At 33.7% G+C, this 25,380-nt stretch overlaps 2 protein-coding genes and 1 long non-coding RNA gene across 3 annotated transcripts; 2 read left to right on the plus strand and 1 right to left on the minus strand.

Annotated features, from left to right (window-relative positions):
- The first annotated feature begins 1,053 nt into the window (after nt 1–1,053).
- On the plus strand, nt 1,054–12,548 carry VCS (Transducin/WD40 repeat-like superfamily protein). The gene is made up of 13 exons (XM_039049731.2): nt 1,054–1,120; nt 1,312–2,269; nt 6,679–6,728; nt 6,889–7,048; nt 7,181–7,399; nt 7,589–7,717; nt 7,827–9,437; nt 9,682–10,041; nt 10,122–10,241; nt 10,370–10,540; nt 11,083–11,247; nt 11,323–11,448; nt 12,053–12,548. The coding sequence occupies exons 2-13, from the start codon at nt 1,439–1,441 to the stop codon at nt 12,356–12,358; spliced, it is 4,248 nt and encodes a 1,415-aa protein (XP_038905659.1). The 5' UTR covers nt 1,054–1,120; nt 1,312–1,438; the 3' UTR covers nt 12,359–12,548.
- Nucleotides 12,549–13,896: 1,348 nt separating this feature from the next.
- On the plus strand, nt 13,897–15,334 carry LOC150032418 (uncharacterized). The gene is made up of 2 exons (XR_016524467.1): nt 13,897–14,744; nt 14,966–15,334. It is a non-coding gene; the product is annotated as an uncharacterized LOC150032418 (long non-coding RNA).
- Nucleotides 15,335–17,480: 2,146 nt separating this feature from the next.
- LOC150032419 (Chaperone DnaJ-domain superfamily protein) lies at nt 17,481–18,191 on the minus strand. Its single transcript, XM_090307494.1, has one exon. The coding sequence runs from the start codon at nt 18,102–18,104 to the stop codon at nt 17,697–17,699; it is 408 nt and encodes a 135-aa protein (XP_090163620.1). The 5' UTR covers nt 18,105–18,191; the 3' UTR covers nt 17,481–17,696.
- Nucleotides 18,192–25,380: the final 7,189 nt, after the last annotated feature.

The following is a 25,380-nucleotide window of genomic DNA, read 5'->3' on the forward strand; positions in this document are numbered from 1 at the left end:
TATAAAAAGTTTGGATAAAATAAATAAATACAGGACTGCATTGGTGCCAACTGGGGAAAATCAATAGACGTAGAGAGAAAAATGAGCAATGAACTCTTTGGTTGGAAATTATCCATTTTTTTAATATATTATTGGTGGGCCAGATAAAACAGGTTTAAATATTATTTTAGTTTCTATATTTTTTTTATTTTTTTCATTTTGGTTTTGATATTTTTTAAATAATGTTCATTTTAGTTCTTATACTTTCATCTTTTTTCCATTTTAGTCACTATACTTTCGAATTTTTATTTTAACTTTTGAATTTGGTTCATTTTTGTCATTTCACTTAAAAAAAGTTATCATTTTAATTATTTTAAAAAAAATGAAAATGAAAATGAACAAATGCTTCCTTACCCATTCAACACACAAAAATTGTACCAATAGCATGCTGTTCAATTCACAATTACAATTGATTGAATGATTGTCAATATAATCTATTCAATTACTTCAACAATGAATCAATGATCACTGAAAATACTCAGGGTTTGCTAAACAATTTGCATAGTAGAAAGTTAAGCTAGATGTGAATTGAAATAATTTAACACATTGCTATTGGTTTTAGTTGAAATAATTTACAAATGGCTCGAGTGAAGGATAATATCGTCAATCAAATGTAATTTAGCTGTGTATTGAGACTTATTTGTTTTAAATAATATAAACTTTTGATAATTTATTTTTCAATATTTAATGTATGACATATATTTTTTATAATATAGTATTATAAAAAAACAAGAAACAAGAATTAGAAAACATGAAACGAAAATTTACCAAACGGGGTCAAAAGGATAAGAATTATCACTTTTTAAAAGTATAAGAACAAAAATGAACAAAAGTTGAAAGTATAATGACCAAATTGAATATTTTGAAAGTATAGAGATCAAAATGAACCAAAGTTAAAGGTATAAAGATAAAAATTTAAAATCAAGATGAATAAAAACCATAAATAGAGGGCACCAAATAATATTTAAACCAATAAAATAATTAGCTAAAAAATAAATCTATATATCTATTTACTTAATTTTCCATATCTCAAGAAAAAAAAAAAAAACCTATTTTCCATTTTCCAATCCATCTTCATCGGGTATATAATTCGGGTCTCTCTGGTCTTTGGCTCTTCACTTTTTTCTGGTCTTCTGGGTTTCCTTAGATACCAAATTCGATACACATCTTCTCTGTTTTCTTTCATATTTTATTGTTTCTTAATCTCTTTCTCACTCGATTAACTTCTTCGGTCTTTCTTTTTTTCTTTTTTTCTTTTTTTTTTTTTTCCAGATCGCGTTCTGTTTCTGTTCTACAGATTTTTGTTTTCCACTGCAAAAATTGATCCCAAATTCATCCGGAATTGATCTGAAATCGAAGAATTACAGATCTGGGTTTTGACGAATTGAGCTGATTCTTCATGGCTTCCCCTGGGAATCCAAACCCAAATCCAACAAACCCACCATTTGATGTTCAGAAATTCTTTAAACCCACCATTTCAAACCCTACGCCGACCTCCCAAAACCCTACCCTCATGAATTCACCTCCATTTCCGCCTCCTTCTTCCTCTTACCCTCCTCCCACTGGTCCTTTCTCTTACCCACTTCAGAACGCCCCATTTCATCATCCTTATCATCCTCCTCATCATCCCAATCAAGTTCCGTACTCTCAAGACCAATTCTCTAACCTTCATCATCAGCGCTCTCTTTCTTACCCTACTCCACCGCTTCAGCCTTCTCCTCCTCCGGTCAATATGGTTGTCCCTCAGAACAATCCGGCTCAGAGCTCTGGTGCTCGGATAATGGCGATGATTAGAGCCCCTGGTTCTAATCTTGAACAACTCCCCCAGCCCCCTGCTCCATTGGGTTCGATGCCGTCTCCTTCTTCGGGTGTTCCTGAATCTTCAGCGCCTCCTAATGTTCCCATCATGACTACTATTCCCATGATGCAGGGGGTCAATCCTGGCATTTCGCCTACTGGGCCGGTTCGAATGCCGAGCAGTAAGCTTCCGAAAGGGCGGCATTTGATCGGTGATCATGTGGTGTATGATGTGAATGTTAGGTTGCAAGGAGAGATCCAGCCACAGCTCGAAGTGACGCCCATTACCAAATATGGTTCAGATCCTCAGCTTGTGTTGGGACGTCAAATTGCGGTCAACAAGACATATATATGCTATGGATTGAAACAAGGGAACATTCGAGTTCTTAATATCAATACCGCTCTAAGATCTTTGTTTCGTGGCCATGAAAAGGTTTGATTTCTTTTTTCTTTTAATTTGAATGAATTGCTTCGTTTTTTGTTTGCTTAGTGAGTTATCATTTTGTTGGTTTTTCATTGATCATTGTTTCGCATCCTAGTAGTTGGAATATTACAATAGTTACTTAAAAATTTTTCCCTTGGAAACAAGTAGCTTCATTTGATGTATGGAGATTTACCGAGAGGCAACCTGCAGGAGCTCACGAGAAGGTGCTCCAATTAGAGTTAATATAGGAGGATAAATAGATACAAATTGGTTTGAGCAAGAGCTCCAAGAGAAGCTGCAGAAGTTATATTTTCTATGGCTTATGAAATATCTTCATAGTTTTGGTAAATAACATCCTATTTCTTTTGAGCCTAACCACCTACAGAATAGCTCTAAAGACAGTTAGCCAAAGTGGTCCAAAGAGGTATTAGTTGTAGTGAACTTATGAAGAAGAGATTTAAGAAAGAGGATTCCGTAAGGTTCCAACTTTTGGATTATTTTTTCTTCAGCACTAAACATAGCTTATTCCATCATTTCTAAAGGAATTGTTGATATAAAATCCTTAACCTCAGCACCAAAAGATTGTGTATTGGTCCCAATCTTGTCTAACAAATGTGATTTTTATCTTCTGTTGTAGGCTTGTAATAGGGCACTTCCTTGGGAAATTTGTCGCTAGAGGCCTTGCCATGATCCAATTGACTTCCCTAAGTTTAATTATATCTCCTTTGCCATCGAGAAATTGGCATTGTTTGCCAAATTGACAAAGAGTTCTGATATTTGCATTCGAGGGTAAGAGCTGCTAGCCTTGTTTCTCTTGCTGGCCAATGATCCAAAATCTGTACCAAACTTCCACTATTTATCTTTACATGCCATCGAGACTCCACCTTCAAAGTACACCCTCAAAGATATTTGTGGGAAAATGTTCAGTTTTCTTCTAGCCGTATTTCCAATGCAAATGCCAAACCCTTTTGTAGGTTGAATTTAGAGGTAGAGCATGAGAGCATCGACATTCCACTTGACAAGGCAACAACATCCTCAAATCTGTCCCTTGCTTGATGAGATATTCTAAAATCTTATCAACTTCACTAGTAATGCAGCTAGCCTCAATGATGGATAAGCAATAAGTGGATGACTTTGATTGAAGTAAGTCTTTCTTCTTTAGATGCGAGAATCTTCTTTTAGTTTAGAATTGATTTTTGGATTTCTCAACAACTAAGGTCCAAAATTTCCTCATCCTTGGATTTCCTCTCAAAGGTAGTCCTAGTTGAAAGGCCGCTTAACTTAAGGGCAAGAAAGATAGTTGGCCACCATAGCAACCTTTTCTTCTCTACTCATGTTTTGATTCAAAAGCAAGACTTTTCATTGAACTAATGAAAATAGGTTGATGCTTAAAGATACAAACTCACAATGTAAATATAAAGAAAATAGATAGAAAAATTAAGAAAGATAAAGACTTCCAACTTATACAAATATCTTATATTTTTTATCGGGGAGTTTGAGCTTAGACTGAGGTGAAGGGATAATTGTTGTTGGAGTCTTAACCTTATTGGGGCTTTTCCTGTAACTTGTTCTTTCATCTTTTCCCTTTTTCCCTTTGGTGAATCTATGTTGAGGGTGAAAACTTCAAAAGGGTTAAATTCTTCTTTTGGCAGGCTATCCATAGAAGAGATAACTCTCTCGATCAGTTTTTGAAAAAGATGTCTTCTTGATGGTCCGTTTTATTGCATTCTTTGTCAGAGGATGGAGGAAGATCTGAAACATATCCTCTTGAGTTGCGATTGGACGGTCTATTTGGAGTTCTTTTCTCTTTTTTTCTTTTTTATGTGTTTGGCTTTCAGTTTGCCAAACATAGAGAATATTGGGAGATGATTGTCGAGTTCCTCCTCTATTTGTTGTTTGATAGAAGGCCTGTAGATGGAAAAGAACAATAAACCTTAAGAGGAGTTGAGAAGGGCCCTAGTGAAATTTGGTCCCTTGTTAGGTTCTATGTTTCTCTTTAGGCAACGACGATGAAGTTTTTTTGTAATTATTCATTAAGTTTCAGTATACCTGATCAGGGTCTCTTTCTTTAGTAGGACATTTTTTCCCTTGTATTCTTTCATTTTCTTTTTTCGAATAAAAGTTTGGTTTTTCATTCCAAAAAAGAAAAAAAAAATAATCTATCTGGCTATGCATACATTAATTCCTCTTGAAGGTAATTTAAGTAAATATATTCTCAAACCAAAGGCTTCCTTTAAGATCTCAACAATCTTGAATAAATGAGAAATTTTAGGATGGAGTGATAGAAAGAGTTACATTTGCAAATTGGATATAATTGACACTCGGAAGTCACACTCTTCTTTGAATAGTATAATATCAAAGAAGTCCCCCAAGGGGTGGCCCCGTTGGCTTGAAGCCCACGGTCTTTGAGTAATACCTAACCTACCTAGATGTCATGTGTTTGAATCTTTTGATGAGCTTTATATGGAAATCCCTTGGGGGATGTTTGGGCCAAAGAGTTGGGAAGTAGGGAGTTGAGAAGTGTAGCATTGTGAACTCCACTGCTGGTTTGTTCCAAGGAGTTCTTGGGTCCCACCACTAAAAAACATTAATTTTATGTCTTATTAACTCCTTAAACTGTGGGTCCCAAGAGTTTACAACTTCCTAGGCTTCACAACTCCTTGGACTTGACAACTCCACTCCTTACCCTAAACACCCTCTTAATATTTCTAAAGTCTAGGCTTTGGGGATGGGTGCGGACTTCAATTAAAAAAGTTTTTAAGTATAAGAGATGGAGCAAGCCCTTAACCTGACAGTTGAGTTATAATGGAGTTCTCCAATCGAGTTATAATAAGAGATGGAGCATAATAAGTTTAGTAAACAAAGGTTTCAATTAAAGGAAGAATAGTAAAAGAGAAAAATAGTTGTCAAGTTCTTCAAGGTACTTCTCAAGATTGTTGAAAATTATTTTATTACTTTTCATTCAAGTATCCCAAAGAACAGTTCAAATGCCATTCACCCACAAAGTTTTTCTTTGTCCTTAAAATTGGCCGTAAACTAGAGAGTGACTCTATGAACTTCTAGGACCTTGAAATTCTTGTGCTAAAATTGCATAAAAGTTCCTCCACTAATTTGAGAGTTGAGACAAAGGAGAAAGATAAGAAAGGACGATATGAGTTACTGACGCTCATTCGAAGAGAACTAGTTAAGTTCTTATTTGGTGTTCATCTTTGAACTTCATCATTTGTATATTAATACCTCCTAGACAAATACACGTGAAGGAGATTTCAGGGTTATAGCTTTCTAATTCATATTTGATGTTTGACATAGCGGGCTTAAAAAATTTAGTTCACTGGATCATTATAAATAAAGATTTAAATTTGAGTTTACATATTTTAGTAGTAAAGATTGAAGAAAAATTTAAAGTCAACCCCATAGGGAAGATAAGAACCACAAAGCATAGTGATAATTGAATAATATTGCCAATTCTTTCATTGTTCTCATGAAGAAACCATTAAAGTCTTGAATTCTGTCCAAATTAGCTGAGTGTGATACATCTTTGATCATAAAAAGCTTGTTTTTACAAATTGAAATATGTGGGGAGAGCTTCCACTGGTTATAATCTTAAATCATTTTTTGGCCAAGTGGAACTTCTTCTAAACATCTTGACTTGGGGTTTCCTTGCTTGTAATAGTGGACAGCTTCTAGAACTGGATTGGCTGTCCTTGCCTTCATACACTTGTGTTATTTGGTGAAAACTTCTGTCTAACATTCTCTTAGAATCAAATACCATGGTACAAGATATAAAGTGGCAACCGGTTCATGGTTTGGTATTTTCTTGAAACTATTGGCTTTATTTTTTACTTCTTAATATTTGTGATTGTCTGTGAACTATCATGGGTTGGCCTAGTGGTAAAATAAGGGAATATCCCCATCAAAAAGGGCTAAGAGATCGTGGGTTCAATACATGATGGCCACCTACCTAGGATTTAATATTCTACGAGTTTTCTTGACACCCAAATATTGTAGGGTCAGGTAGGTTGTTCCATGAGATTAGTCGAGGTGCGCGTAAGCGGGCCTGGACATTCACGAATGTGGAAAAAAATATCTGGCAGTGTCTGTGTCACCTTGCTTGCCACATTGACCATTCTCAGACATTTTGTTGCCAAGGAAATTTGTAGGATATTAAATCCTAAGTAGATGGACACCATGACTTGAATCCACATTCTCTAATGCCATTTATATTTTTGCCTTCATTGACCATGAGGATAACCCAGGGTGATTTTGATATTATTCTTATTATTCTTATATTTTTATATTATTCACTTATGTTTCATCCATGTCATTTATCTGGGTCATAGTAAACTGTGACTGGTAAATCCTCTTTCTCACTTATCTTCTTCCCCTTCCTATTTCTCAATAATGTCTCATTCATGCAGAGGGTCACTGACATGGCATTCTTCGCCGAAGATGTTCACCTTTTGGCTAGGTAATTATGCACTACATCCTAAATTTATTTTTGTTTCTGCTTGTATTCTTTTATGGCCTTCATGTATTTCTCTTTATGGAAGGCAGTTTTCCATAATAAAATTGATCTGCCTCCACTCCCCCCGATTTTAAACGGGCTATGGCGTATTTCTTTTATGCAGTGTTGATGTAGGTGGACGAGTTTATGTTTGGAAGATATCAGAGGGCCCTGATGAAGAAACTAAGCCGCAAATCACTGGGAAAGTTGTTATCTCCCTTCATATGGAAGGAGGGGAAGGGGAAATTGTGCATCCACGAGTTTGCTGGCATTGTCACAAACAGGCAATAATTATTTTAATGCTAATACCCATATGTAGAGCCGTGGAACAATTAGTTTTATTCATGGTTTATAATTAATTATAATTGTATTGTTGCTCAAACCTCCATGTATGAATGTTGTCTGAATTTGTATAGGAAGTTTTGGTAGTTGGATTTGGGAAGGCTGTTCTCAGAATTGACACAACCAAAGTTGGGAAGGGTGAAAGCTTTTCTGCTGAAGCTCCTCTCAAATTTTCTCTTGATAAGCTGATTGATGGTGTCCAGCTTGTTGGGAAGCATGATGGAGAAGTGACCGAATTGTCCATGTGCCAGTGGATGACTTCTCGTTTGGTTTCTGCTTCTATGGATGGAACGGTTGGTATTTGTCCCGTGTAAATGTTCCTTTTTTTTCCTTAACATATTTTTCCCCTTTCACTGGCTCAAATTTTAAATTAGTGTATTATAATTGTCTAGTTTCTGAAGACAACGGTCATGGATGGTTACTTGGAAAAAAAAGCTCCTTTTTGTTTTCTTTCTTTCTCTGATCGTGTATTTACATTGTAGATCAAAATTTGGGAAGATCGCAAGGCATCACCTTTGCTGGTTTTGAGACCACATGATGGCCAACCAGTTAATGCGGCCACTTTTTTGACTGCTCCTAATCGACCAGATCACATCATACTCATAACAGCTGTGAGTATTACAAGAACCTCTTTGTTCTTTCAATTTGGTCGAAAAATTGTCTATGCTTTCACTAACTCTGGCCAGCTAAGGATTTTCTCTCATTTACGACTCTTGATAGGGGCCTCTGAATCGGGAAGTGAAAATATGGTCATCTGCAAGTGAGGAAGGTTGGCTGCTACCTAGTGATGCTGAATCATGGAAATGCACCCAGACCCTGGAATTGAAGAGTTCAGCTGAAAGTCAAGTTGAAGAGGCTTTCTTTAATCAAATTGTAGCATTGTCTCAAGCTGGCCTTCTTTTGCTTGCTAATGCTAAGAAGAATGCTATATATGCAATTCACTTGGATTATGGTCTTAATCCAGCCTCGACACGGATGGATTACATAGCAGAGTTTACTGTTACGATGCCCATTTTAAGTTTTACTGGAACAAGTGAAATATTAGACCGTCTAACACATATTGTCCAGGTTTATTGTGTACAAACACAAGCCATACAACAGTATGCTTTAGACTTATCTCAGTGCTTGCCCCCACCATTGGACAATGTGGGATTAGAGAAGGCAGATTCTAATGTTTCACAGGATTCTGCTGGTGTTGAAGGACTGGCTGCATTGTTTCCTTCTGGAAGCAAACCAACTGACATACCCTTCACTAGTTCTACACCCAGGGGTTCGCTGCTAGTCAATGGCTCTGACAGTGCTAGTGCAGAAAGATATCCTGCCAGCACCATGTCTCAAGATGCAGCATCCGTTGCTAATACAGAATCTAAACCTGCTACTCTGTCACCTGTAGCTAGTAACACGGACATTGTCTCTCCTGCGTCACCTCCTCTTCCTTTGAGCCCGCGCTTATCTAGAAATCTGTCTGGTTTTAGAAGTCCAGTGGTTGCATTTGATCCCATTACTGCAGTTAGTGATCATGCTGCTGAGCGACGTGGTAATGACTATCCAGTCAACCGACAAATGGATGCCATTCACCCAAATTTGTCTGAAGTGTCTTCCTTGGATGATGAGTCCAGAAACAGTGAGGAGAAAATTTCACGGGAAGATCTGTCTAATGTCCTTAATCCTCCTATAGTGTTTAAGCATCCTACTCATCTTATTACCCCCTCTGAGATATTGATGGCTGTTTCTTCCTCTGACACAACTAATATCATTGAAGGTAAGAGTGAGGGGGAGACAAATATCCAGGATTTAGTGGTTAACAATGATGTTGAAGATACGGAGCTAGAGGTTAAAGAGGTAGGTGAAATGAAGTCTCCTCAGAACGGTGAATATGGTAGTAGAGGTGAGCCTCAAAACCTCTCTCTCGAGAACAAGGAAAAATATTTCTGCTCACAAGCTTCAGATCTTGGTATGGAAGTGGCCCGAGAGTGTAGTGCACTATCATCTGAAACTTATGTCATTGAGGAAGCCCCGCAAGTTGATGCTACTAATATAATGGACTCAGAGGTAGATTCCCAAGCTGGTGAGGGAGATAGAACGTTGGCCAAAGATGTGTCTGAAAAGGTTTCTGAATCATCTATATCAACCACTCCGCAAATTCCAACACCTAGTACAAAGGGGAAGAAGAACAAGGGGAAAAATTCTCAACTGTCAGGCTTGGTTTCCCCATCTCCAAGTGCTTTCAATTCCAATGAATCTTCCACTGAACCTTGCGGTAGTTCAAGTCTTCCCCCACCTGAAGCAGCTTTTCCTCCTTTACTAGCCATCCAGGATACGTTAAATCAGGTTAATGTCAATAGATTTTTGTGTGCAGAGTCGTCAGTATCCGTTTTTCTTTCATCTCTAGAAAGGCAAATATTTAATTCTATGATGGACTTCATTTTATAAATTTTGTGATCCTTGCTGATGAAGTAATTGCTATATGGCCATCTTGTCACAATTTGAGATGGTTGTATGAGTTCTGTATTTTACACGGCCCTTTGGCCTGTCTAATTGTATTGAACTAATTATTTTGAATACTTTTGTGTAGATAATGAGCACTCAGAAAGAAATGCAAAAGCAGATGCAGATGACATTTGCAGTTCCAGTCACTAAAGAAGGTAAAAGGCTGGAGGCAGCTCTTGGACGAAGCATGGAGAAGGCCTTGAAAGCGAATAATGATGCATTATGGGCTCGGATTCAGGAAGAAAGTGCTAAAAATGAGAAATTGTTGCGAGAAACTACACAAAAAATAACTAGTTTAGTTGCAAACTTTGTGAACAAGGACTTGCCTGTCTTTTTAGAGAAAGCTCTGAAGAAGGAAATGTCTGCCATTGGACCTGCTGTGGTTCGCACAATTACACCAGCTATTGAGAAAACAATTTCTTCTACCATCGCAGATTCTTTCCAGGTTTGAATTTATTTGCATGCTGACTCTTCTTCTCTTGTTGTTTTCATCATGGGACCTTATTCATGTCTTATGTGATGTAGAGAGGAGTAGGTGATAAGGCAGTAAATCAATTAGAGAAATCTGTTAACTCAAAGCTTGAAGCTACTGTTGCTAGGCAAATCCAAGCGCAGTTTCAAACCTCTGGGAAGCAAGCTCTGCAGGTTTAGTTCATTTGAAAAATGTCCCTGTTTCTTCAGTTAAAATGAGTCTATCAGAATTCACTTTTAAGATTTCTTTGTAGCTCTTGGATGTTGAGATTTTTGGTTAGAATGATAATCTTCTTTTGCAGGATGCATTAAAATCTAGTTTTGAAGCATCATTAATTCCTGCCTTTGAAATGTCGTGCAAAACCATGTTTGAGCAAGTAGATTCTACCTTTCAGAAAGGACTGGTTGAACATTCAGCTGCAGCACAGCAGCACTTCGACTCTTCACATTCTCCATTGGCACTTGCTTTGAGGGTACAATTGCTGTGCCTAAACCTTTGATAGAATATAGATTCGCCCCCAGTTATAATTCTATGTTTCACTTTTTCTATTACGGCGAAGCTTATCTCATCTTACAGCCTTGTTAAGAGTGTGCTGATCAAGTTATGAAATGATGCTTCAAAAAACTTTGGAGCAGTATGTGAAATGGCTATCTTTCTTTTATGGTATTTAGTTTTCAAAGGATGGGTAGGGACAAATCCATCTGCTTTGCTTGTAGAAGGATCTGTTCTAGCTATGCGGTTCATAGATTAAACCTAATTTATGTTGGATGAGGCCACACACTGATTTTAGATTTTCTTTGCATATCTGGATGGTGGAGTTCCTTTAAGTTCTTTTGATTTTCTTGCATCCGGTTGACCCAAGTTAAATTATTAGGTGCATTTGAAGGTTGAAGGTGTTGATATATGATTAGCATGATTTGACACCTTCTATAATCACCTTAGCGTCTGGTAATTTTATTAATTATCATTTGTTTGCTGCTTTTTTCACCTAACTGATTTAAGCATGGAATACAGGATGCTATAAATTCAGCATCAACAATTGCACAGTCCTTGAGTGGTGAATTGGCTGAAGGCCAAAGAAAACTGATAGCCCTTGCAACTGCAGGAGCAAATGGTAGTTCGATAAATCCTTTAGTTACCCAACTAAGCAACGGACCATTGGGTGCTCTCCATGAGAAGGTTTACATTTTTTACTCTTCTTCCTTGTATATCACCTACTGGCTTGATCTAATGTATTCTCAACACATGCTCTAGGTTGAGGTTCCTCTGGATCCTACCAAAGAACTGTCAAGATTGTTATCTGAAAGGAAATATGAGGAAGCTTTCACTGCTGCTTTACAGAGAAGTGATGTGAACATTGTCTCTTGGTTATGTTCTCAGGTAATGTGGTAGCATGATTTTGTTTATTTTCCAATATTTCTTGTGTTTGTCATTCTTCTGGAGTCATCTTCAAAGATTTATTGTCTTCCTTTGTTATGAAATTTTGCACCGACCCTTATTATCATGTTTAACGTCCTCCTTCAATCAGGAATGTTCTGGAAAGTAAATTGGTGCAGTTTTAGCACTGTGTATAGAAGAGAGTTTGTTAGTTAAGTTATTCGTGCACTAGCCATTTCATGGATAAAAGCTTAAGCTGAAATGTCTAAAAAAAAAAAAAAGAAGCTGAAGCTGACTATTTGGCTATGGCACCGGCAAAACTACTATAAATTAATATCCGTTTTAAACTTCTGGATGTTCACAATTGTTAGATGCTGATAAAATTATGTATATATTATTTTCCCACTGAAACTGCATATCCTGGTATTTTCTATTTTTTTGCATGGTTGAACATGGCCGTGGTTACATCAATATATAAGTTAAAGGTTAAAAATTAGAACAGCGATCTGTTTCTTTACTAATTTTGACCATCTTGTCATGAATGTGATCTGACATGTAAACTAGGAAAAAAGATATGATGTTATCCTTCTATTGTATTGTTTGTCAGGTTGATCTTAGAGCCGTTCTGGCAAATCCCCTTGCTTTGAGTCAAGGAGTACTGCTGTCCCTTTTGCAACAATTAGCATGTGATATCAACAAGGATAGATCCCGAAAAATTGCATGGATGACTGAAGTGGCTGCTGCTGTTAATCCCACCGACCCGATGATAGCGATGCACATACGACCCATCTTCGAACAGGTGTATCAGATTTTGAACCATCAACGGACCTTGCCAACTGTTTCTCCAGTCGAGCTCACTGGCATTCGTATAATCATGCATCTTGTCAACTCCATGATGGTAACTTGTAAATGATTCTTCCCTCTTTCGTATGTAATTTTGTTCTGGCTTTTCAACACCCTAATGTGCAGATATAGAGCATGGAGCATAGATACACATCTTCCTCTTTCATGTTTATTTCTGTAAAAGGCACCAAAACCGTGTAGATCCGTTGTTGTCGAATCTGTGAAATAGGCGTAGCATAGGCTCGCTCTCATTTCTTTTCTTTTCCTTTTCCTTTCCCTTTTTATGGGTGATTTTTGTTGTCATTTGTGCTAGAGATCTGCCAGATTAAAACCTGTTGGTATATGTTGCATTTTCCTTTTCCCTTTTCTAATTCCACAAAAGGTTTGAACAACCTTTGTGGGAAAGAAAGATTTTGTAGCACTTGACCCTTTTAAGTTGTTTTTATCAAGTGCTGAGGAAGAAAACAAATGCTTTTTCAGCACCAGGAGAATCCTCCTGTGGGGAGGTAGTTGGGAGGTCAAAAATAGAAGAGTTCCACCTCCCTATTTTTTATTATTTTTTTCCCAATTTTTAAAACTTTTTAAAACTTTTATCTTTCAATATTTCTTTTTCCATTCAATATATTCAGCCTTATATTTATTGTTTGATTTCTTTTGTTTCTCTAATTTTATTAGGTCTTTAATGTCGATTTTTTTCTATTTAGATATCAATAATGAACTATTGTTCCGATAATGTTCTTTGTTATATTGGTATCTTTATTATATATTTTTTTGGTTTTCAAGAATATATGGATTTAAGAGCTTGAAAAAAAAAAGCATCATATTGTATTTGGAGGTTGTGATGTTGATATTTATTAAAATGTTAGCATTGGTCTTGACTTGAGGTTCTATACAAAATTGAGGTCAAAATTATAGATAATTTCAACATGATACAATTTTTTAGTTTGAACGTCAATATATTTCAAATTTGAGTGTTGATATGGGCTGATAGAAGTATCAATATTTGTGTTGATAGTTGTGTAAAAAATATATATCAAAACTGTATGAGAGATCAGGAATTAAATTGCCAAATTTGTAATTTTCTTAATGTTAATTTTGTAAATATGATAATCAATTTTATCATCCATTAAAAATTTTCCAATGTAATAATAGTTATCATTTTTCATGACATACTCCCCATTCTTTGAAAATTTCTTTGCCCCATATGTGCATAGGTAGAGAGTTTAGTTTTTCTAGACGTTGGAGGTTCGATTTTCATTCTCACCTACTAAAAGAAATATGTGTAGGATGTTAACTGCGTCATTTGTCCTATAGAGAGTAAGCGCGAGGGATTTTTTTTTTTCCAATGGAGTAATCATCGTTATTATTATATTAAGTTTTTAACATGCATGTTTGAACTATTAAAGCCCTTTTGTAATATTTATTTATTTATTTATTTATTTTTTTTATTTTTTTTTTTTTTATGTTTGAACTTTGTTCAATAGATTTGGTATTATGTTGTAATATTTAAATTTATACTTTTAGAATCATACAGTAGAATGTTTTAACTATATGTTCGGGTAATTATCTTAGTTCCATATGTAATGATATCTATATATATTTTATAACTTCAATATTTTAGTTTAAATGAGACATTTTTCCCTAGGAACACACAATTAAAATTGAAATTTATATTTTATTGAATTAAAAAAAATTAAATGAAGAATGGTTTTTCAACGGGATCAAATAAGAAGTCATCTCTGTTTGGCCCTATCAACAATAAATTCTCATAAAACAAACACTATCTTAAAAGGAGTTTGTAACATGGATGCTTTCAACATTTTTTTCTTCACTTGACAGTGTTTATGGTGAGTGTAATTTGGAGGTTTTTTTACACATGACCTATTCTTTAGTGTTCATGACCTTCCTCTCCTCTCGAACTTATGAATGATAACTTTTTGCTTATATCACATGTCCTTCTCAGGATGCACAAACACGTTGCAATTGCGATCAACGCTTTAGGCTGATGAATTTTTCCTACTCCTAGTCTGTTTTGATGAGTACAATACGATGAAGATTTAAACCTGACTTGACGTTACAAAATATGTCCACGCTAGCGATGATCGTGTTAACCCGATCATTTTGATTAATCCCTGACTCGATTTCGTAACTTTGATACGATAAGTGGAGGTGTGTGTGGAAATTGGACAAGATATACCTACCAATACTGGGGGTACAGGAGGGTGGGAGTCAACATTTGATTACAAACGCAATTTCCAAAAACGCCTTCACTTATAGCGTTTGAGTTACAAGATCGGGGCAAGGATTAGTCAAAATAGTCGGACCGACATGATCATCGTTAGCGCGAACATATTTTGTAATTTCGAGTCAGGTTTAAGTCTTCATCTTGTTATATTTATCAAATTGGGCTGATGGCGAGCGTGATGGGTTTGTGTGTCCTGAGAAGGGCATGTAATGTAAGTAAAATGTTATAATTCATAAGTCCGTAAGGGGTCAAAAAACTTAAATACATTGAAGATAAGTCATTCGTACAAAAACCTCGTATAATTTATATTATCATCTTTTTAAACTTTGTATAAAACATGTCAATTTGTCTCATAAACTAAAGTTCTTCAAGGTTGGTTTCAACAAAACCTTATTCTAATTGAACTAGTGTACGGTTGTGTACTCGATATAGGACGATCAACCTTTGAGCTTTCATTGGTTCCTCATGGGTGAGACTCCAAACTATCAAGACATCAATGGTCAAGTCTTGTGACCTCGTTTCACTCATATTGATTTGTTGAGGGCAACTTATTGTCGAGATGTCGATGTTTGAAGCTCTTGGCATCATTCCTTCTATGTCAGTTCGTCGATGGTGATACTTTTGAATTATTGTTGGAATTCTCGATATGATAATCCTAGGTGTCAAGGCTTTAATGGTCGAGCCTCACAAAATTGTTCTGGCCATGTTGGTTCAAGAACAATCTCGAGAACTCATTAATGTTTTGTCTGTCCTTGTAGCATTATAGGTTTTGCTTGGTGATGGAAGAAGTGTGTTCTCCTAATCTGGGTCATGCATCTTTAATTTATTTTACCTTATTATAATTTTTTTTTCTTTTTTTTGATAAGATGCGTCAACATCGAGTGATTTGATCTTGAACCCAAATAAAAAATTGTAGTAATTTGTTAGAAACCATCAAAATAATCAAAAGTTATTTGATCTTAAACTCAGTAAAAAGATGCATTTAATTAGTTCAAAATCTAGAAGACTATACAATAATATAGTTCGAACCTTTTGAACAGGTATAATTTTACTACTTATTTATATAAATATGAGTTCAAAATATGTAGAGTGGGATCAAACTTTATTTTTGAACTTCATCGGTTGAAGTCAAACTATGCTCATGTTAATTTGTAATTAATTTACTAATTTCTATGAGGTTTTTTTTTCTTTTTTTATCACATTAGGTGTTTTCAGTTTTGTTTGAGTGTTATTTTAGTCCAATTTTGGTTGTTTGTTCGATTTTTCTAAATTAAATTAATTTTGTTTAATTTTTTAAAAAAGAAAAAGTTTTAAATTTCGTAACCCTATTCATCTTACCATACAGCTCCACAATGTCAAAACTCAAAACATCACTTTGATATAAATTTTTTTGTTCAATAAAAGTAGTTTTAGAGCCTATGATTCAATAAATTGATATCACTTAAAATGGTACTAAATACGGATTATATTTTATGTTTTTAGATTCAATTTAATGAATGCCTATTTAAATAAAATCCGTTTGGTAATCATTTGATTTTTGGTATTTTGTTTTTGAAAATTAGGTCTATAGATACTATTTCTACCTCCAAATTTATTCTTTTGTTATCTGCTTTTTATCACTTATTTAAAAAATCTAGCCAAATTATGAAGAATAAAAAAAAGTATATTAAAAACTTGTTTTATTTTTGGAATTTGGTTAAGAATTCAACCATTATAAGAAATATGCAAATCACGATAAAGACTTAATTTTCAAAAACGAAAAACCAAATAGTTACTAAATGTGACCTGAATAAACTAAATTCTATTTCAAATCGTACAAATTCTGAAAACATTCTTTAATGTTTTAAATATATCTAGATTTTGAACTTAAAATTTAAAAATGTATAATTATGGAGATTAAAAATGTTAATAAATATAATATTTGGTTGCAAATTCAATTAATTTTTTCTTTAAATAAGCATTAGTAATGTATTATAAATTATATAAAACAAAACAACAATTATATATAATTTTAACCTAAAATGAGTTCATAAATTACATAATTTAATTGACATACAAGTGTATTAGTCAACTCGTATGTAGCTTTATTTCCCTACCACAAATTGTACTTAAAAAAACTAATTGATAATGGACAATGATTTTAAATATAAAACTACCAGAAGTATTTTCAAATATAGCAAAATGTAATTTTACTATATTTATAAATAATTTCATTTTCCTATATTTAAAAACAACCCATAATTTATATTTAACCTAATACAATATTTAGTTAGTATTGAAATACTAATTTTATTGTTGTTAACTAATTTTTAATTTTAGATTGTCTTCCAAATATGCCTATTTTTTTAAGATGTTTTTTGTTCATATTAGTGTGTTAAGGCAGTTTGGTAACCATTTATTAACCATTTTCAAAGATGTTTTGTTCAAATTATTGGGTTAATTAAGGCTATTTTTAAATTTAAATTTTTATTTTTGAAAATGGATTCTCATATTTAGAAAAAAAATTAACCCGCCAACCAGAACTTAACTCAACTGATATAGTGTTTAAATGATTCGACAATCCAAACATTTCAAACAACTCAAACTATCCAATCTAAATTATAAGAGTTGAGTCGGGTTAGTTTTAATTTTGGGTTGGATTGAATTTTTTTTATGTTCTTTAGTTGGGTTAGATTCGGGTTATACTTTTAAAATTCAGATCATCCGACCTAACCCGAATTTATAATAAGTATGTAAGTTTTAATAAAATTTTAGTTATTAATATGTGTTGTAGACCAATTTAAATATTTTAAGTTAATAAAAATATATTAAAAACAGAAAAATAAATTATCCTATTTGGTAGGGTTGGGTTAGAGACTATATTTGAGTCGGGTAGCTAACCAATCCAAATTTTTGTGTTGGTCCAAAAAATACCTCTAACCCTGAATCAAGAGATCTCTTATTTAAATTTGTTTGTTGAAAAAAAAAAAAATTGAATGTTTATTCACAGAATTGAAGCTGTAGATCTACACTTCCATTACATTCTTTACAAGTTTAGAAGAACCCTAACAAATTTTCCAAAAGAAATAATCATTACAAAAATAATAATAATAATAATAAAAATTTCGAAATAAATCATCATCATCATCATCATCCCATTTTCCGATTTCATCCCCTGTTTTCTCTACCAGCATTGATCCGTTTCCCATCTTCGGCTTATGAAAACCCCCGTCCTTTCCCCCATTGACAAATTCACCGCCCTCCGCCGCCACATCCATGAATCGTACACCAACTTCGCCGACGGATCCGATAGCGTAGTATACGCTTCATGAATCTCCATGAAACACCGCCCTTCCGATTCCGATGAATCCGTGTCCGGATGGTACTGTTTCGCCAGCTGACGGTACGCCGATTTTATCTCTGCCGCCGAAGCGCTCGGTTTAATTCGGAGAATTTCGTACGGACAGATCGATTTTCTCGAATCGGAATAGGCCAAGGCTCCGAGTCCGATGGACGCTCTGCATTTCAGTCGCGGCGGAATCATTGTCGGAGAGAGTGGTTTTGCGGCGGCGGCGGAGAGTGCTCTGGACATTGAATACGGCTGTGTCGAAAGAATGTATTGAAAATGGGGATTTTGTGAGTGGGTTTAAATACTGCACACAGAGAGAGGGGATTGACATTTGACAGGTTGTCGCTGTTTTTTTTGTTACAAGTTTGTTTTTTTTTTTTTCCTTTTTGAAACGACTTGTCATAAGTTATCACTTATGTTAAAAATACTTAAACCGTTTATTTGATTGAGAATCTGATAATAAAAATTTGAAAACAACGAATTAAATGTAAATATAGTTATATATCATGTCCGAATTTAGAAATTGAATTCTAATCTAAATAATTATAAATTAGTTGTAGTTACTCATTAAATATTAGTTGATAATAAAATATTATTAATTTATTTATGGACATGTTTTATGTTAAAAAAATTATAAAATTATTATTATGTAATAATATATAATTTATAGGATAAATAGAAATTTTTGTCCCTATAATTTGGAACAACTTAAAATTTAAGTCTTATAATTAATTTGAATTTACCCCTATAGTTTGATAAAAGCTTCCTAAATAGTCCCGTGGTAGGGATTAAAAGGATTTAACAAACCATAGAGGCTATATGTGAAGTTCTATCAAACCATAGAAACTAAAATTTAAATTTTAAAACCATATGAACTAACTTTTAACTTTATCCTAACCATAAGAGTTGAATTTGGAATTTAACCTAATTTTTAATATATTACATAATAAATATTTTATTTTTTAAAAAAATTGAATTGAGCTTATAACATGAGATATAATATATTTCTAAATGTTTTTAATATTATTTAATATAATTATGCATTTTAAAATTCAAATTCTAGATATAATGAAAACATAATAATATTGTTTTTAGAATTTACACTGTTGGAATTACAGAATCTGAAAACAGTTTTTAGAAACAGAATTTGGGTTGTCTGCCAAACATATATTCATTGAATTCAGTGAATTTGAAAACATAAAACATAATCTGGATTGTGAATCAAACAGACCCTAATATACTAATTTGGTCTTGATAGTTGAACTTAAAACCATGTTTTTTTCTCATGAAAACATAATTCATCAATGGTATGAATATGAGCTTCATCTGATTAAATTTGTTGTTGTTGAAAATGTGGGACCTACTGCCAAATATGTAATCAACAAACCTAATTTGATTGCAAGATGAGGGTGATCACTTTGATTGTGTTTAAAAATGATGTGAGACCAACTAGTTTTTTTTCATATCATTTTGAATCATTTTTAGTTGTTTTCCTCAGATACCGTCACCAATGTTACAAATATCGTTACTGTTATAGCAGGAGAATTATAATTCTGCCACAATTACTGTTACCATTACATATACAACTATCAATTGACCTACAAGAAGAAAATGCAAATTAAACATGTTCAATCACAATCAAATTATGAGCTCTGGAGATGAGGTAAGGGAAGTTTACATCACTTTAGAATTTGGGGTTGCCCAGCACATGTATTAGTGCAAAATCCTAAAAAGTTGGAACGTCGTTCAAAAGTATGCCTATTTGTAAGCTACCTTTGAGAAACGAAAGGTGGTCACTCTTATGATCCTCAGGAAGATAAAATGTTTGTGTCGACAAATGCAACTTTCTTGAAAAAGGACAACATGAAGAATCATCAACCTCGCAGTAAGCTAGTAATAGAAGAAATGTCTAGAGAAACGACAAATGCATCAACAAGAGTTGTTGATAGAGGAGGTCCATCAATAAGAGTTATTGATGAAACTGATACTTCACACCCTTCCTAAGAGTTGAGAATGCCTCGTCGTAGTGGGAGGGTTATGCAACAGCCTGACCGGTACATGATATTTAACTGAAACTCAAATCATAATACCAAATGATGGCTTAAGAGGATCCATTTACTTTCAAACAAGCAATGAATGATGTTGATAAAAACCAATGGATTAAAACCATGGACCTTGAAATTAAGCCTATGTACTTCCATTCTGTCTGGAATCTTGTAAATCAATCTGAAGAGGTAAAACCGATCGGTTGCAAATAGATCTATAAGAGAAAACGAGACCAAGCTGGTAAGGTATAGACCTACAAATAAAGACTTGTGGCAAAAGGGTTAACCCAAATAGAGGGGGTAGACTATGAAGAAACCTTCTCTTCGGTTGCCATGATAAAGTTAATAAGAATACTCCTGTCCATTGCTGCATTTTATGATTATGAAATATGGAAAATGGATATCAAAACAGTCTGAATAGCTATCTTGAAGAGAGTATTTATATGTCTCAACCAGAAGGATTTGTTAAACAGGGTCGAGAGCAAAAGGTTTGCAGGCTTAATCGATCCATTTATGGGTTGAAACAAGCATCTAGATCCCGGAATATAAGATTTGATACTGTGATCAAATCTTACGGCTTTGAACAAAATGTTGACGAACCTTGTATTTACAAGAAAATCATTAACAAAACTCGCTTTTCTGGTGTTGTATGTTGATGATATTCCACTCAATGGAAATGAAGTAGAATTTCTAGCTGACGTTAAAAGATGGCTAGCTACACAATTCTAAATGAAAGATTTGGGAAAAGCACAGTATGTTCTTGGGATCCAAATAGTTCAGAATCGCAAGAATAGAACTTTAGCATTATCTCAAGCATCTTATATAGACAAGATGTTGTCTAGATATAAAATACAAAATTCCAAGAAAGGAATGTTGCCTTTCAGCATGGAATTCATCTGTCTAAGGAACAAAGTCCTAAGACACCTCAAGAGATTAAGGATATGAAACAAATTCCATATGCATTAGTAGTAGGGAGTTTAATGTATGCAATGTTGTGTAGTCGTCCTGATATATGCTATGCAGTTAGCATAGTCAGCAGATTTCAGTCCAATCCTGGATATGATCATTGGATTGCCGTTAAGAACATTCTCAATTATCTCTAGAGAACGAGAAATTATGTACCGTGTATGGTGCTAAGGATCTGATCCTTACTGGATACACTGATTCTGACTTCCAGACTGATATAGATTCGAGGAAATCAATTTCAGGATCAGTATTCACTCTGGATAGAGAAGTAGTAGTGTGGAGAAGTATCAAGCAAAGTTGTATTGCTGACTCCACAATGGAAGCTGAATATGTAGCTGCAAGTGAAGCGGCGAAAAAAGTAGTATGGCTCAGAAAGTTCCTGATGGATTTGGAAGTAGTTCCAAATATGCACTTGTCAGTCACTCTGTATTGTGATAACAGTGGAGCAGTTGCAAATTCAAAGAAATCTCGAAGCCATAAATGTGGAAAGCACATCGAACAGAAGTACCATCTCATCAGGGAGATTGTACACAGAGGAGACGTGATCGTCACACAGATAGCCTCATAAGATAACTTAGTTGATTCATTTACGAAGGCTCTCTCGGCTAAAGTGTTCGAGGGTCACCTAGTAAGACTGGGTCTACGAGATGTTTGTAACTAGGGCAATTGAGAAATTTTATGGGTATATGATGCCCTAGTTTATTGCATTTATTTTTTTTATTCTCTCATTGTAACTCAACATTGTATAATATTTGTATATGTATTGATCTACTGGAGTTTCAGTCCAAGTGGAAGTATTGTTGGGTTGTGTGTCCTAAAACTCGCAGTTTGTAACGTTAAACGTATTTTATTATCAATGAAGATGTTATTCAACATTTCTTCAATAAAGTTGTTATTGAATCTTTAAATTGCATAGTCTAAATCTAATAAACTAAGATCCATGGCTATTATATGAATACTTGAACTTTATGTCGAGACATAAAGATGGATCAAGTTCGAGTAAATAGCCAAAATGGTCTATAGTATACGAATAAGATTGGATGTCTTGTTCTGGTAACACTATCAGATGCGGTCTATTTTGTAGCGATTATAAGTTGTTGTAAAGGTGGTACAAACGAAGTGATCCTTATTCGTTCATGTATTGACATAAGGAATGGAGGCGTCCTATTCAATGAGTTTGTATAAGATCGGACCAAGAAATAAGTCACTCTTATTTTATAACATTGTTTACTGTTTAAGACTGATATTTCGCTTAGATGACCTAGGTAACTCGATCTTAATCCTGAGCTAATTATGAATTCCTGTTTATTTGGGATTATCTTTAGATTTTCATAGGTGAGGGTTGGCTCAACAGCGCCGGCTCAATAAGTCTCTCATTTCAGGGGTAAGACCGGGTAGATTTCTAGGGACATAAGGTGCAAGATAGAATTCACGCCTACTCGATTTATGGATAGAAGAAAGATTGTTTCTTATGTAATTGAATCCAGGTCTTGAATAAGGGTCCCACCCTCTCACTGGACCGAGATGGATTCGATTTAGTGATTGGATCATAAACCAATTGTTCATTAGAGGATCAGTGGAACTTAAGGAGCAAGACGTAATATCGGGGGTAAAACAACATATTGACTCAATCGTTATCACGAACAACTGTGAAGGGTTGACTTACTGGTTATGGTTAAATCATGTGGACACAAATATATCTACAGTAAGGAGAGTGCAACTATCGAGCTATAGTGGTGTGACTTGATAGTTAACGAATACTGATTAATTCGGTCTAAAGAGTTTTAGTCAATTAATCTTATATCGTTGGAGTTCATGATCTGTAGGTCTATAAGGGCCTTCTACTAGTTCGTAAAACATGAACATCTTGAATTAATAAATTAAGTGAATTTGGAATGATATCAATTGATTTCAATTTGAAAATGTTCAAATTGAAATTAGGGTTTGAGTTTGAATGAGTTCAAATTCAAATTAGGGTTTGTATCATTCTATTTGATATAATTAATGTTTAATTTATTGAAATTAAATGAAATTGGAGAGTTTATAATATTTAAATGTTGATTAAATATTAATTACATGAATAGGATTTATATTTAAAATTAGATGTGTGATCAATTTAATATTTTATATTAAATTAATTAATTAATTAAATATGTTTAATTAATTTCCAATTTTAATCCAATTTAGAAAATTGGATTTTGTTTTTTCAAATTTGATTAATAATAAATTAATTAAATCAAATTTTAGTTAATTAAAGAATTAATTGAAATTTGAATTTAAATTTGAGAAATTGGAAAATTAGAGGCTAACTGGGGTTTTCCCACAAAATACCCAAGCATAGGGTGTTCTTCATGCAATCATACACAATTCCACTTCCATCTTCAAGTAGCTGCTGACAATGATGTTGCTGGTGAGTGCTTCCATACTGAAGATTAATAAAAAACTCAGATTGGAAGAAGAGAAAAGAGGATTAAGCTGAAGAAAAGTTTTTCTACACTCATCTTCTTCTTTCTCTCGAACCCACAAAAATAAACTTCACAAATTCACTCAAATTCGAGTTCCACCACTCAAATTCAAGGCTGAGAATAGTAGAGAAGATCTCTTGATGGTTCACTAACAATTTGGAGATGAATTAATGTGAAGAGCAACTTCGATTTGGGAGAATTCATCAAAGGTATGTGAAACTTGAAACCCACTTTTGATTTTCTAAAATAGCATGCTAGAATAATAATCTTAATCCTTCATCATTTGGGATTCTATAGTTTGAAGTAGTAGATAGATTAGATTTTCTTTTTTGAATAAGACATTTTCTCTAATTAGAAAATCCATATTTAATTAATTAGAAAATCCATAATCTAATTAATATGGGAATCCATATTCTTTTTGAATTAAAAATTTCACCATCTAACTAAATTAGAAATTCCATAATTTAATTAATTTAAATTAAATCCAAATTTTTCTTGACAACTCAATTTAAATTAATTATCTTCTCTAATTTGGATCCAAACTCCAAAATTAAAGAGGATCAAATTTAAAACCACAATGTCATTTTTCCTTCTTAAATTTCAAATTTCTTTTAATTTCCAAAATCTTAATTTTTTTTCTTTTATTTATTTCCAAATATTTATCCAAAATAATCCAAATATTTCGAATCTTTATCCAAAATAATCCAAAAGTTCCAAATCTCTTATCAAATCTTTTCCAAAGTTTTTTTCTTTTCTTTATTTTCAAATTTTTATCCAAAGTAATCCAAAAATTTAAAATCCCTTATCAAATTGATCTCAAACCAATTAACTTCTCCAAATAACTTAATTTTGGCACCAAAACAAAAATTAAAAGGAACATACAATCCAATATTTGAGATAAATTACATCCTTCAAAGTATTTAATCAATTTAAAAACACACTTCTCCCAAGTAAATTAATTACAATATTTTTTCCTTAAATTGAATTAAAATTTCAATTCTTGACAAATATCTTTTAAATGAATTATATTGCCTCCCAAATTAATTTTTTTTTACCCCAATATATCCAAAATAACACCAAAATATTTCAAGGTAATTTAAAGAAAATTACATGAAAATTCGAGGTGTTACATTCTTCCATCGTTAAGAAACTTTTGTCCTCAAAAGTTTTAAATAAAAACAAATCCCTGCATATTGAATCCTTACCTTGACCTTTCGTCCCCAACTACCTTCATCGAACAACAAAATAATTCTCAAATACTTTCATTTTCCCTCACCCTTATTTTTTCCAAGACCAATATATCCAAGATGCTCTTTTTCACTTTTCTAGTAAAATATATCCGTATCAAAACATATGACTACTGTAACCCTTCACAATCTACAATCTAATTCTTAAATTCAACCTTTAGCAATCTATCCTTCACGTTGATATCACTTTTAACTCCAAATACCTTTTCTTCTTCTTGGGTCAATTAATTAAACTTGACCTTTTCATTGCAACAAAACATAATCCAAACCCAAGTACCCTAAAAATAATTCAATCCAACAACTCATTTTCTCCCATTTAAAGCCAACTATATTTTCAACCATCTTGGTCTTCTTTGACCAATTCATTTTACCTAGGTCTTGTAAAGAGTTCCTCGTACCATTGCTTTATGCTCCAACTAGTAATTCTTCTTCCTTTTAAGCACGTAACATGAAAAACCAAAACACCATACCTTACTCGGTCCACCAACTTCAACACCATGAAAGTGTTCTTGACCTATTAATCCTTTCGAAATTTCTTTTGAAACATTTTGAAATAGAACTAAAGTCTCTTCTTCACCTCTTTCTTATTTTCTAAAGCAACTTTAATCTCATACCTAAGAACGTGTCATTGTGATAAAGTTTCTTGTGCACCACCAATTTTATTCTCTTAATGCAAAACTTAATACTATTCCTTCATTGAATTTTCAATTTGCCTATATTATTCTATGACTTAAACAAATGAAAAATTTTCTTTCTTTCCATGATACCAAAACAAAATAGCCATCTTCCACTAACT

Source organism: Benincasa hispida, chromosome 11 (assembly GCF_027475165.1).
Source record: "Benincasa hispida cultivar pf3 chromosome 11, pf3_genome.v1.1, whole genome shotgun sequence".
NCBI classification, from domain to species: domain Eukaryota; kingdom Viridiplantae; phylum Streptophyta; class Magnoliopsida; order Cucurbitales; family Cucurbitaceae; genus Benincasa; species Benincasa hispida.

Bases quoted from the DNA above. Each gene is read 5' to 3' on its own strand.
- VCS (XM_039049731.2), top strand. From the start codon at position 1,439: ATGGCTTCCCCTGGGAATCCAAACCCAAATCCAACAAACCCACCATTT. The intron at 6,729-6,888 runs GTAATTATGCAC...TCTTTTATGCAG, and splicing joins GATGTTCACCTTTTGGCTAG to TGTTGATGTAGGTGGACGAG. The intron at 11,248-11,322 runs GTTTACATTTTT...CACATGCTCTAG, and splicing joins TGGGTGCTCTCCATGAGAAG to GTTGAGGTTCCTCTGGATCC.
- LOC150032419 (XM_090307494.1), bottom strand. From the start codon at position 18,104: ATGTCCAGAGCACTCTCCGCCGCCGCCGCAAAACCACTCTCTCCGACA.